This window comes from Hypanus sabinus, chromosome 14 (assembly GCF_030144855.1).
Source record: "Hypanus sabinus isolate sHypSab1 chromosome 14, sHypSab1.hap1, whole genome shotgun sequence".
Classification (NCBI taxonomy): Eukaryota; Metazoa; Chordata; class Chondrichthyes; order Myliobatiformes; family Dasyatidae; genus Hypanus; species Hypanus sabinus.
In genome coordinates this window covers 30,750,216-30,764,991 of record NC_082719.1, presented here as the reverse complement: position 1 = coordinate 30,764,991, position 14,776 = coordinate 30,750,216, and the positions used below count along the sequence as shown (strand labels likewise).

The 14,776-nt window shown below is 40.6% G+C and overlaps 1 protein-coding gene across 2 annotated transcripts in view; it reads right to left on the bottom strand.

Annotated features, from left to right (window-relative positions):
• Nucleotides 1-14,776, bottom strand: part of LOC132404642 (PACRG-like protein) — a 72,899-nt gene that overhangs the window by 24,752 nt on the left and 33,371 nt on the right. For both annotated transcript variants that reach the window (XM_059988952.1, XM_059988951.1), the window contains exons 5-7: nt 4,584-4,718; nt 3,041-3,148; nt 1,498-1,578 (exon numbers count right to left, since the gene is read on the bottom strand). In XM_059988952.1, the coding sequence (XP_059844935.1) occupies nt 1,498-1,578; nt 3,041-3,148; nt 4,584-4,718 (324 nt within the window). The remainder of the gene's footprint in view (nt 1-1,497; nt 1,579-3,040; nt 3,149-4,583; nt 4,719-14,776) is intronic.

Sequence of the window (14,776 nt, the reverse complement as noted above, 5' to 3'; positions counted from 1 at the left end):
CGGTAGACAGGTTCACCAGATGGCCGGAAGCCATACCACTTGCAGACATGTCCACTGAGTCCTGCGCCAGGGAGCTCATTGCAAACTGGATCGCCAGGTTCGGCCTCCCAACGGACATCACCTCCGACAGAGGGGCGCAGTTCACATCTGGCGCAGCTCCTGGGCACCCAGCTGCATCCCACCACAGTGTACCATCCCCAGTCCAACGGTTTGGTAGAGCGATTCCACCAACATCTCAAGTCGGCCCTGATGGTGCACCTCAGGGGCCCCAACTGGACAGATGAGCTTCCCTGGGTCCTAGTGGGCATCCGCACAGTTCCCAAGGAGGACCTGGGCACCTCCTCGGCAGAATTGGTCTACGGCATACCCCAACGGTCCCGGACAAGTTCATAACAGAGTCCCGAGGTTCGGACATGGTCCCATGCCATCCTTCAACCCTAAAGACCTCCGAGATGGTGAGTATGTTTTTATTCGCAGGGGCATGCACAGGTCACCTCTACAGCAGCCGTACAAGGGACCCCTCTAGGTGATCTGGTACAACGGATCCACGTGTGTTGTGGAGGTGGGTGGCTGGGAAGAGACTTTTACAGTGGACTGCCTCAAACCGGCGCACTTGGGCATTGAGCAACCAGTGAGGGTACATGCACTGCGCCGGCAAGGCTGGCCACCCAGGCAAGCCACACAAACTGGGGGCTTCACTCCCCCGCCCCCCCCCCCCCAGAAATGTCCAGTGGGTGGCAGTTCGCACAGACGGGTCTCGAACCACCATCGGAAGCCGCAGCCAGACGCACGGCCCGCATGGGGCAGACCTTCCGTGGACAGTCTTACATCATGTCCACCCCGCTGGTCGCAGGGACCCATGGGGGGGGAGAGTTAAGCGCGCGAGTTTGAATCAGTAAAGTAATTCCGAGTTCAGCTCTCTCTGCCTCCGTGTGTTCCTTTTGTAGCGCTTTGCGCGCGACTACAATTTAAGTATTAAATACACAGATAACCTATCAAATGTACCTGCTGAGTTCTTCCAACATTTTGTGTGTGTTGTATCAAACGTAATATTTAAAACACAGCACCTTTTTGTTTCTAGAATCTCATTTATCTACCATGTCTGGATATAAACTCTCATTCTCTCTTTGTAAACAGCACACAAGCTTGAAATTAATTATTATCCAACTTTAAACATATAGTGGAAGTACATGAATGGCACAAGTAACAATTGATGTCAATAGATCCCATTCATGATTAGGGAATGGCCTATCCCTATATCTGACAAAATACATCTTCAACTATCTGAAACCAGGGCCTGCAGTGGGCATAGGCATCGATTCAATTTTTTAAAAAAATTGAAATTCAACATTTCTGACTGGTTTCAAAACACCTATGGGTGGCAAGACAGAGAATTTTGTATGCTTACAATTAACTAAGAATTTCAGTCTGAAATTTATAAAGCAAGGTAAGATAAAGTGATTGAGTTTGTTTGAAACTATAGATGAACAAACATACCTTTCCACCATGTTGTTCCAGTCTTTGCAGGGCATCTGTGATCAGCTGCTTAAGATTTTTATCCATCAGTCTTTTTGACAGCTTAACACACATTAAGAAAAATACATTGAGTTGTAAAATTTGGAATGCAATATACTCAGAAACAAAGGCTACAGTGTAAATAAAAACTCCTAAAACTCAAGAGAGGTCCAAGTTGACTACTTGAACAGTCCTGTTAAACCCTGTTTAATGGGAACAATAGTGGCAAAACTACTGGTTCATTGCCCCGTTAAACCAACAGCAACTTGAGGATTTTTGCAAATATGTGTCTGTATTTGGAAATCCAGCAGTATTCATGATCTCCATTTTCTCTAAAGCAATCGAGTTAAATTCACTTGTTTCTAAGCCAATTATCAATGACTGCCACTTTATAGTACGCTAAAACTCTTACTACATAGTGACAAAATTTCAGTGAATTTCTAAAATGGCATCCCAAACCATAATTACCACCTGGCAATGTACTTGAGTCACCTAAATGCTTAGTAATCCTTTACTTTATGTGCTAGAAACAGTTCAAGGAAAGCTACCAATCCACGCACACCTCAGCGTTAAGCAATGCCTCAGTGTTGAATTTGGTATGAAACCACACTGCAAAAGACCTTAGCAAGGGTAGCAAATAGTCCCAACAACTAAGACATGGCTGGAAATCTGAAAAGAGAATCGTGACAAGAAAACCCACAAATACTACTATAATATAGTAGCTCAAAACATAATGACAAGGCAGAAGATAATTATGGAAAATGTTTCTGTACTGGTGCAGAGAAACATTAATAAGAAAATAATCAGGAATTCTACAAGAAAATATTAAGACTGAAGAATGGGAGTGTGAAAACCTACTGCTACAGATCAGATTGATACAATTTGGATAATTTATTTAACTACTGTACATTAACTGTGCAAATACTACTAGTGATTAAAATGATCTATTCAATAACCACATTTAAATTCTGTAAAATATTGTCTCCTGTTCTTCCTTAGCAGGCAGATATTAAGTAGTTAAGTCATCACATTTTGAGTTAATCCCACTTGCAGGCACGAATCCAGACATATGGACACACTACATCACAAGTACATGGCAATATGGACACAGCATGGAATCATGGGAGAGACAGCATGGGTGATAATTAATAACAACTAACCTGATAATTTGAGGTCCACCAAGCTGTAAATCTTTCATAAGATATAGAGATATAAACCTTAGCCAACTTTCTTTAAACTTTTAATGCTGGAACTTCTAAAATTGCAACTATGGAGTTACATGGCCTGAAGTGCATTTTTGCAGCTATTATCCTCTCATTAGCATGCATGCACCTATTGTGTGGGCTGGCATATTTATTGGTAACCTAAAATGCGACTGAAATTTATTGTGAATTTTGCAGTTGGTTGGGAAAATGAGTTTCTAGGTCTGTTTAGTGTAAAATTCATGAGAAGAATTAACAATGTTAAATCACAACAGAAGCCATACCAACAGCCACTTTCTTAAAGCACAACTCCAAATACTTACACTAGTCAACAAATGTTTAAGATGATCATTCACAGCAGGGCCAACAACAGCACTTAGCTGGACTAAACCATGCAATCCCCTCTCAAACACCTCAATGTCTGAATGTGCCTTTAGAGAGAAAAGTAGCAATTTTAGAAACATTCACCAACTGTCGAAATTGAAAAGTTATTAATATTTATCAGCACCCAACTCAGGTTGCATGCCAGTGTACGTGCATGATCAAAAGCTCCTTACACATGGTTAAAATGTCTTCTTCATCCTCATACAGTTATAACAGGAAGAGTGATGGAATTGACAGTATTAGAATGCAGTCTGTAGGTTTCTTTGTTGGTATTCATGACTTTGGCCCTCCCAATATCCATGTGAGGAATCTTTAAAGGGACAAGCAATTGTGGCGAGGCCACTCTGGATGTCATTAATGGAAATATGGAACCATATAAAATACAGATGAGAAAAGAGAGAGATTGAAAATAAATCCTTAGATAGTATCCCAGACAGCACTATCCAATGGAGAGCTGGATTTATGAAAGCACACTAGCTCGTCCCGTACCTTTATGAGAAGGTACATTACTGGGCAAAAGTTTTAGGCACATATATTTAGCTAGAGTGCCTAAGAATTTTGCACAATTCTGTATTTGTCAACATGGAGCAGAGAGCAAGTTTATAAATCTGGTGAAGCAAAGGATGTTGGGTATGGTGAGGGAGGAGTGCCACAGGAGTGGTCTGGGACAGGTGGCAGAGGAGTATCAGGGGAAGGGGTTGGCACAGGTGCAGACACACACAGCCCTGACACAACAGACAAGATCATCTGATTCCAAATAATTGGCTTATTGATCATTACAGATAATCTCTGTGATACCTTGTGTTCCTTCCCCTCTCCCCCTTTTCCCAACTATGATTCCCTCTTCCTGTTCCCTTCCAATCTCAGTCCACAACAGAAACCCATATCAGAATCAGGTTGATCATCACTCAATAGGTAATAAAATTTGTTTGTTTTTGTGGCTGCAGTACAATAAAATGCATAAAATTACTAAAGTACTGTGCAGAAGTCTTAGGCACCCTAGCTAAATATATATGTGCCTTAGACTTTTGCACAATACTATATCTCTGTGTCCTTTAGTGAAAAGTAAACACCCACTCGGGCTGCTGTGATGGGAACTAAGTGAACACTGCTATCCTGCTGCAAAGGTCAAATGCAGTCATTTGCTGTTGAGGTTGTAATCCTGGAGAGAATCCTTAGGTTTAGAAGATCTGTGCAGCAAAAGTGTGCCACAAACTGAGAAAAGAGATAATTACAATCACAAAGCTATGAAAAAGGGTAATGGTGGTTACTAATTTTAAGTTAATGCAACATTAATGTTGTACTTGTGAATATTTTAAGAGTTTAACATAATACTTTGCAATGAAGCCAAATTTTCTGTTAATTCACATTCCAATTGCAAAGAAATATTCCCCTACAAAACATATAATGACTGAAAAGAAGTATGTCTGTTACTGCTACAAATCAAAATTTTCAATTGCAAAAGATTCACTGATAACTTACCAGAGCAGCTTTTAACTTTGGAATCACCTTTGGAACCAATGGAATAGCTTTTTCAGCGGCATCTTCAACCTCCAGCAGTTCTTTGAATCCTTCTTTGGTTACAAACGTGTAAGGGTGTCTTGTTTCTCTTAATCCCTATATAAGGAAGCAGGCAAATTACAAAGCCAAATGCTGGTGTTTCCCAACACAATCTGCCTCTGTCTTTATAATACAACAACCCCACCAAGTGGTCAAAAACCATTTCATAACTTTAAGTATTTCAGCAAACAATGCAATATCAGAGAAATATCCGATAGCAAATATCACTAGAGTGTTAATCTATTGGAATGTATTTAGGGTGGAGGATAAAGATCATTCTTAGAGCATACCAGAAATGTACCCTATGTTTTTAAACCACATGGTGAAGGCTCGTAAATTATAATCAATTTGCCTGAAGGAAACACAAGTAAGAAATTATTGAAGATCAGGGAAAGAGGAAAATAAAAACAAGCTGCAACTGCAAGATAAAAATAATCATTGCTATAAATCCAAAATAAAAGAGAATGCTTAAGATGTTCAGCAGATCAGACAGTAACTTTAGACAGAGAAAGACAGAGTTAGTTACATTAGAATTGGCCAGTTCTGGAGAAGTTATTTGTATCCTGAAGGTTCCAGTTCCCCTGGTTGGAAGACAAAGTGCTATTCCTTAAGCTTACACTGGGGTAATTGAAACTGTGTAAGAGACCAGAGCCAGAAGTCAGAGTGTAAATGGGATAGGCAGTTAAAGTCTCTGTCAATTGAAAGCTCAGTCACATGAATGGAGAACATATGGAACAATGGCAACAAAATATCCTAACTCCAGTCTTATTATTCACAAGGAATGAAGAACATCAATTGGAAGTAAATTGTCGCTTCATCTGCAATGTACTGTATATTTGGGTACTTAGATAATGGGAAAGGAAGACATAAATAGGCAGATGCTCTGCCTGCTGAGCCTGTAACAAGTTCCCATGTTGAACTTCTTCACTTTACCCACCTCCTCTTGATCAGGTTATAGCTATAGGAACTACCATGGGTCCAAGCTACACGTATTTCTTTATTAGAAGTATAGGACAATTTTCATTCAGCTTGGGATTCCACTCTCACACTTCTTCAGGTACTTTGATGATTTCACTGTCACTGTTTCCTGCACTCAAACAAAAAAACTGAAAATTTCATCTCTTTTTAAACATGACCCATCCTCTGACTCTTCCTTTCTTTTCTGGATCTCACCATCTCCACCTCTAGAGATCTGTTACCAACCTGCAGACTCCTGTAACTACCTCTTATATTTTCTCCCTCCTTGCCACTGCTATAGATTCCGTTCCATTTCTCACAGCTTCTACATATCAGTCATTAATTAGTATAGATAAAATGTTTCACATAGATACTTCTCAAGTATCCTCCTTCTTCTTTAACTTATGCTTCCCCTCTACTGTAGGTGACAGAATCCTTAGCTATATCTCATCAATATCCAGAACCTCTGCTTTCACCCCTCTCTTCCTAAATAGAATTAGAGTTCCCCTCATCCTAACTGTCTGCTTACTAAAAGATCATCCTTCACAATTTCTGCCAGCTACAGTAAAATTCTACATTTCATTTCCTCCCTCCACTTTTGGCATTTTGAATGGACTATTTGTTTAACGACTCCCTGGTCTGCACCAAAGACTCCCTTTCTTATTACACATTTCTATGCAATTGCAAGAAATGAAGCACGTCCATTTCTCCCACTTACTTCCCATGAGCTAGGGACCCAACCAGTTCTTTCAAAGTTCAATTTAAATTTCCTATCAATGTATGTATATCCCACCTTGGGATTAATTTTATAGTAAATCAGAGTAATACAATAAAATCAATGTAAACTACACACAAAGAATGACAAACAACCAATGTGCAAAAGAAGGCAAACAGTGGAAACAAAGAAAATAAATAAATAATACTGGAAAGATGAGTTGTAGAGCCCTTGAAAGTGAGTCCATATATTGTGGAATCAATTCAAAGTTGAAGTGAGTGAAGTTATCCGCACTGCTTCAGGAGCCTGATGTTTGAAGGGTAATAAACGCTCCTGAACCCAGTGGGTTGGGACCTAAAGCTACCCTACGTCCTTCTCAATGGCAGCAGTGTGGAGAGAGCACGGCCTGGATGGTGGGGTCCTTGTGGATAGGTGCTATTTTCTTGAGGCAGCGCTCCTTGTAGATGCATTCAATCATGGGAGGAGCTTCCACTGTCCACCACTGATTAAGCTGCTACTTCTTCCAACCTAGTGTGCTGCTGTTCAAATTGACGAAGTGTCTTCCTCTTCACTGGAGAAACCAAATGTAGATTACGTGTTTCCTTTGTGGCACTCCTCCATTGCCTGCTACTGCTTGAGGAACAGTACCCCATCTCCCATATTTTTCTTGACTCAACATCCAGAGCCCAATATCAAATTCTACAACTACAAGTAATTTCCTTATTTTGCATCAGAACTGACCATTTTTTCTTGAAACCCAAGTCATTACCAGTGATAGTGGCTCATTGTTTTCTCTCTTGATTAACATGGCCTGACCATGGTACAGCCATCTGTGCACCCTCATTAATTCATCAACTGAATGATTCAACTCATCATCCCCAACACTGGTCTCACTCAATCAGTATTATCTTTCCTGTCTTATCTTCTCTGCAATATAAAACAAACATCTTTTCTCATTTTCCCCTAATTCTTTGAGCTTCCAGCTGAAATGTTAACTGTTTTCCTTGGCACAGATGTTGCCTGTGTTGAAAACACTTACTTGGGAGTTTTCAACATTTTCTGTTTCTATTTCACATTTCCCACATCTTTCACTTAATGTGATATGTTACATAGGCATAGGAAGAACAAATTCTCTTAATATTTAGCTAGATCAATAGCTAAATATTAATTTACATCTTTTTAATTAACTGGCTGCTTAACTGCTTCTTGTTCATTAATATTTTATCATTTAATAATTCCTAACAGATTAACACCTGCTTCAGCTGTCTCACGCCATACAATATATCAGTGTATATTTTTAAAACATTATTAAAATTATCTTAACAAAATGTTACTTAAAATATACTTTCTTGTTTAAAAATGATTAAAGAAAAAAAACAAATTTTTCCAATTTGATTTTTATCCTAGATCTAGATTCTTTAAGTAAGGTTTCTGATGCTACGACACAAAAAAAGACAGTGATAACATGGGGGAATTCTAACAAGAACCCAGAGTACAGTTGAGCAGCATAGACGTAGAATCATCTGTCACATATCAATTCTCACACTTCAGCACACAGCAATGCACACAAAGATTTTCAAGACTTAACTGATAGATGGTGATTCCAAAAGGAATTTGCCAATTTCTAAATTTGCCGATGACACAACTGTTGCTGGTGAATTTCAGTTGGTGATGAGCAGGTGTTCAGGAGTGAAATAGATCAGCTAGTTGAGTGGTGTCAAAACAATGACCTTGCATTCAACATCAGAAAGACTAAGGAACTGATTGTGGACTTCAAGAAGGTGAAGTTGAAGGAACACACACCAGTCCTCATTGAAGGATCAGCAATGGAAAAGTAAGTAAGTTTAAAGTTCTTGGGTGTCGACATCTCTGAAGATCTATCCTAGGTCAAACATATTGATGCAATTACAAAGAAGGCACAGCAGCGGCTAAATTTCATTCAGAGTTTAAGGGGACTTGGTACGTCATCTAAGACTCTCACAAATTTCTACAGATGTACTGTGGGGAATATTCTAACTGGTTGCATCACCATCTGGTATGGAGGAGCCACTGGACAGGATTGGAAAAAGCTGCAGAAAGTTGAGAACTTAATTAACTCCATCATGGGTTCTAGCCTCGCAAACATCAATGACACCTTCAAAAGGCAAAGGCAATCTATCATTAGGGACTCCCATCATCTAGTAAATGCCTTCTTCTCATTTCTACCATCAAGGAGAAGGCGTCGTAAGACATACATTCAACCTTTCAGAAACAGCTTGCTCTCCTCATCTATCCAATTTCTAAATCGACAATGAACCCATAAATACTATATCACTAGTTTTCTTCTCTCATTTTTGCACTATTTATTTTTTTGTATGTACTTCTTATTGTAATTTATAGTTTTTAAATTATTATGTATTGCAATCTACTGCTGCCACAAAGCAACAGATTTTACAACATAAGCCAGTGATATTAAACCTGATTCTGAACTCCAATTTCAGTCCAGCAAGGTTTATTTGAAGAAGCTGTGATTTGTAATTTCAGGTAAATCAAGTAAAGAACAGAAGGAACTATAATGATACCAAGAGACTCAGATGCTCAACCATTCCATGAAGCACACTATTTTAATCAGGGAAAATACATTGAACTAAACTACAAAATCTCTCAACATCAATTGAGGGACTTGATGTGATCATTCAGAATGCAAAAGTACACTTGATAAACAACAATGGTGCCTCAAGGAACCCCTATTACAAACTTATCTGTGGAGTGTGACACATCCTGATGATAAAAGAGTTTTATTTTCAAATTAAGTTATGACAAATAATCCAACTCTTGCAAAAAGCAGATGAAGGAGCCTCTTCCTGTATATTCAGGGGTCAAGGAACCACTATATGGCTTCATCAGCAAAGAAAGATAGATGAAATTCACATTTAAATAATGACTGTTTAATTTGGAAAAAGTGAAGGGAATAATACACGATCCTAAAATGGAAAAAGGCACAGGAGAAAGTCACAGAGATAAGAGTAGAATGACACTCTGAAATAATTATAAATCTTTCTTCTTCATTCTTTCATATGCATATTTCTTTGGTTGATTAAGAAGAAGTAGATTTTGAATTTGCTGCAATAGATAAATGGAGAGACAGATCTGTACAAATTGGCTTCTATTTACAGTGAAAATTCACAAGCCCAAAGAGAGGACTACTGGAGAATTAGAAACCAGAGGTAATTGGCTTCAACTGTGAAGAGAAATGAGCTGAAGTAACAGTGTCATAGTTAGAGAATATTATGATTAATCTGTCCTAGACTAATTTGAAGCTCAGATCAAGTGTAAATGAAGTCTAGCTCGGGTCAAGATCAAGTTTCTCAGTCTATGAGGAAGCATTTGATGAAAAAGTGAGGAAATGAAAGGTAGAATTCTTGGTTGAAACAAAACTCTTGCTAATTTTGCAGGAAGCTCTAGTTCTTTCACAACTTAATTACAGGCAATATGATGATTGCACAATTAAACATGATCATGGAGAAATAAAACTCAACATTCATGTGGAAGCTTACATTATCCCTATGAAAAATGTTTACAAAAAGCAAATTAATGACAAAATTATTTCAGAGTAAGAAGGCTGCAAGTGAACTGCTGATTTTTTGGAGCGAAGGGAGTTTTTCTTACTACTCACATTAAAGAGAGGTGAGACTGCGCAGGCACGTGACGTTAGCCAGTAGAGCACGAAAGGTTTAAAAAGAAGGCAACCATATCCAGCGGGCAGTGGAGTGAGAGGCAGCAGAGTGGTAGGGCTTTGCCTCAACGGGCTTAGGTGGTAACGGAACGAGGCGAGGTAGGAAGTATGTATGTGAGGCCAGTTTTCTTTTTTTTTTAATAATTTTTTATTGCATTTTTAAATGATTACAAAGTATGAAAAAACAATGTATATAACCCATACCCCCTCCCCTTAACCCCTCCCCCCTAACTGCCCCATAGAAAAAAAAAGAAAGAAAGAAAGAAAGAAAGAATGCCTGGTGGTTGGAAGATCTCCACATGCTCCATGGAGTTCGTAATAATTTTAATATGTCTTGACAGTATGACAAATACAATAAATATTCGGTTAAGATTAGTGCAGTATAATTTTCTACATCAATTATATATTACACCACAAAAAATAAAAAAATTTAATCTAAATTTATCGGATCAGTGTTTCCGATGTAACCAGGAAACTGGTACTTTTTTACATTCGACATGGTCTTGCTCTAAAATTCAACCATTTTGGACAAATTTAAGACTTTTACTGGAACAAATTACAGGAACACAATTTCCTCATAATCCAATATTATTTTTACTAGGTGATATTGAAGGGATAAAACCGAAACTCAAACTAAATAAGTATCAGAAAGAATTTATAAAAATTGCACTGGCAGTAGCCAAAAAAGCTATTGCAGTTACTTGGAAATCGGATACACATTTAAGTATAGATTCTTGGAAGAAAGAAATCTATGGTTGTATTCCATTAGAAAAAATTACTTATAATTTAAGAGATAAATATGAAACATTTTTGAAAATTTGGAGCCCTTATTTACAAAAGACAGGATTAAATATATGAGGCCAGTTTTCTGTGCTCAATATCAGATGTGGGGTGTCCTGGAGTCTCCCAGCCTCCCGGATGGCCATATCTGCACCAGGTGTGTCAAGCTGCAGCGCCTGAGGGACCGAGTTACGGAACTGGAGATGCAGCTCGATGACCTTCACCTAGTCAGGGAGAGTGAGGAGCTGATAGAGAGGAGTTAGAGGCAGGTAGTCACACCAGGGGCACGGGAGACAGACAAGTGGGTCACAGTCAGGAGGGGGAAGGGGGAGAGTCAGGTACTAGGGAGTACCCCTGTGTACCCCTTGACAATAAGTACTCCTGTTTGAGTACTGCTGGGTGGGGGTGGGGGGGGACAGGCTACCTGGGGGAAGTGGCACTGGCCGTGCTTCTGGCACAGAGTCTGGCCCTGTCGCTCAGAAGGGTAGGGAAGGGAAGAGCAAGGCAGCAGTGATAGGGGACTCTATAGTTAGGGGATCAGACAGGTGATTCTGTGGACGCAGGAAAGAAACTCGGATGATAGTTTGCTTCCCAGGTGCCAGGGTCTGAGATGTTTCAGATCACGTCCAAGATATCCTGCGGTGGGAGGAAGAACAGCCAGAGGTAGTGGTACATGTTGGTATCAATGACATAGGTAGGAAAAGGGAAGAGGTCCTGAAAAAAGACTACAAGGAGTTAGGAAGGAAGTTGAGAAACAGGACCACAAAGGTAGTAATCTCAGGATGACAAGTCTCAAGCCTTCAGTCTGAGCGTGTCCCTTCTTTATCACTTGCCTATCCTCTCTCTCTCGCACTGTCTACAAGCTTTCTCTATTTGTGAGCTAACACTCTCTTCCCCAGTCTCTTCAGTTTGGTTCCCACCCCCAAACAATTCTAGTTTAACTCTCCCCAGTAGCCTTAGCAAACCTCCCCGCCAGGATATTGGTTCCCCTGGGATTCAAATGCAACCCATCCTTTTTGTACAGGTCACATCTGCCCCAAAAGAGGTCCCAATGCTTCAGAAATCTGCCACTCGACAGTGAGAAAAGGAATAGGATGAGGTGGAGGATAAATACGTGGCTGAGGGATTGGAGCAGGGAGCAAGGATTCAGATTTCTGAAGCATTGGGACCTCTTTTGGGGCAGGTGTGACCTGTACAAAAAGGATGGGTTGCATTTGAATCCCAGGGGAACCAATATCCTGGCGGGGAGGTTTGCTAAGGCTACTGGGGAGAGTTTAAACTAGAATTGTTTGGGGGTGGGAACCAAACTGAAGAGACTGGGGAAGAGAGTGTTAGCTCACAAATAGAGAAAGCTTGTAGACAGTGCGAGAGAGAGGATAGGCAAGTGATAAAGAAGGGACACGCTCAGACTGAAGGCTTGAGACTTGTCTATTTAATGCAAGGAGTGTTGTGAACAAAGCTGATGAGCTTAGGGTGTGGATCAGTACTTGGAGATATGATGTGGTGGCCATTACAGAGACTTGAATGGCTCAGGGACAGGATTGGTTATTTCAAGCACCGGGTTTTAGATGTCTCAGAAAGGGCAGGGAGGGAGGCAAAAGAGTTCGGGGCGTGGCACTGATGATCAGAGATAGTGTCACGGCTGCAGAGAAGATGGACGCCATGGAGGGATTGTCTATGGAGTCTCTCTGGGTGGAGGTTAGGAACAGGAAGGGGTCAATAACTTTACTGCGTGTTTTTTACAGGCCGCCTAATAGTAACAAGAATATTGAGGATCAGGTAGGGAAACAGATCCTGGAAAGATATAATAATAACAGAGTTGTCGTGATGGGAGATTTTAATTTCCTAAATATCGATCAGCATCTCCCTACAGTGAGGGGTTTAGATGGGGTGGAGTTTGTTAGGTGTGTTCAGGAAGGTTTCTTGACACAGTATGTAGATAAGCCCACAAGAGAGGCTGTAGTTGATTTGGTATTGGGAAATGAACCTAGTCAGGTGTCAGATCTCTCAGTGGGAGAGCATTTTGAAGATAGTGATCATAATTCTATCTCCTTTACAATAGCATTGGAGAGAGATAGGAACAGACAAGTTAGAAAAGTGTTTAATTGGAGTAAGGGGAATTATGAGGCTATCAGGCATGAAACTGGAGGCTTAAATTGGAAACAGATGTTCTTAGGGGAAAGTACGGAAGAAATATGGCAAATATTCAGGGGATATTTGTGTAGAGCTCTGTATAGGTATATTCCAAAGAGACAGGGAAGTTATGATAGGGTACAGGAACCGTGGTATACAAAGGTAGTAATAAATTTAGTCAAGAAGAAAAGAAAAGCTTACAAAAGTTTCAGAGAGTTAGGTAATGTTAGAGATCTAGAAAATTATATGGCTACTAGGAAGGAGATTAAGAAGGAAATTAGAAGAGACAGAAGGGGCCATGAGAAGGCCTTGGTGGGCAGAATTAAAGAAAATCCCAAGGCATTCTACAAGTATGTGAAGAACAAGAGAATAAGACATGAAAGAATAGGACCTATCAGTGGGAAAGTGTGTATGGAACTGGAGGAAATAGCAGAGGTACTTAATGAATACTTTACTTCAGTATTCACTATGGAAAAGGATCTTAGTGATTGTAGTGATGACTTGCAGCAGACTGAAAAGTTTGAGCATGTAGATATTAAGAAAGAGGATGTGTTGGAGCTTTTGGAAAGCATCAAGTTGGATAAGTTGCCGGGACCGGATGAGATGTGCTGTGAGAGGCAAGGGAGGAGATTGCTGAGCCTCTGGCAATGATTGTTGCATCATCAATGGGGATGGGAGAGGTTCCCGAGGATTGGAGGGTTGCGGATGTTGTTCCTTTATTCAAGAAAGGGAGTAGTGATAGCCCAGGAAATTATAGGCCAGTGAGTCGTACTTCATTGGTTAGTACGTTGATGGAAAAGATCCTGAGAGGCAGGAATTATGAACATTTGGAGAGGTACAATATGATTAGGAGTAGTCAGCATGGGTTTGTAAAGGGCAGGTTGTGCGTTATGAGCCTGATTGAATTTTTTGAGGATGGACTAAACACATTAATGAAGGAAGAGCAGTAGATGTAGTGTATGTGGATTTCAGCAAGGCATTTGATAAGGTACCCCATGCAAGGCTTATTGAGAAAGTAAGGAGGCATGGGATCCAAGGGGACATTGCTTTGTGGATCCAGAACTGGCTTGCCCACAGAAGGCCAAGAGTGGTTGTAGTTGGGTCATATACTGCATGGAGGTCAGTCACCAGTGGAGTGCCTCAGGGATCTGTTCTGAGACCCTTACTCTTCATGATTTTTATAAATGACATGGATGAGGAAATGAAGGGATGGGTTAGTAAGTTTGTTGATGACACAAAGGTTGGAGGTGTTGTGGATAGTGTGGAGGGCTGTCAGAGGTTACAGCGGGACATTGATAGGTTGCAAAACTGGGCTGAGAAGTGGCAGATGGAGTTCAACCCAGATAAGTGTGAAGTGGTTCATTTTGGTAGGTCAAATATGATGGCAGAATAGAGTATTAATGGTAAGATTCTTACCAGTGTGGAGGATCAGAGGGATCTTGGGGTCCGAGTCCATAGGATGCTCAAAGCAGCTGTGCAGGTTGACTCTGTAGTTTGGAAGGCATATAGTGTATTGGCCTTCATCAATCATGGAAATTGAATTTAGGAGCCGAGAGGTAATGTTGCAGCTATATAGGACCCTGGTCAGACCCCACTTGGAGTACTGTGCTCAATTCAGGTCACCTCACTACAGGAAGGATGTGGAAGCCATAGAAAGGGTGCAGAGGAGATTTACAAGGATGTTGCCTGGATTGGGGAGCATGCCTTATGAGAATGGGTTGAGTGAACATGGCCTTTTCTCCTTAGAGCGGGGGTCGGCAACCCGCGGCTCCGGAGCCACATGTGGCTCTTTTACGTCTGTGCTGCGGCTCCCTG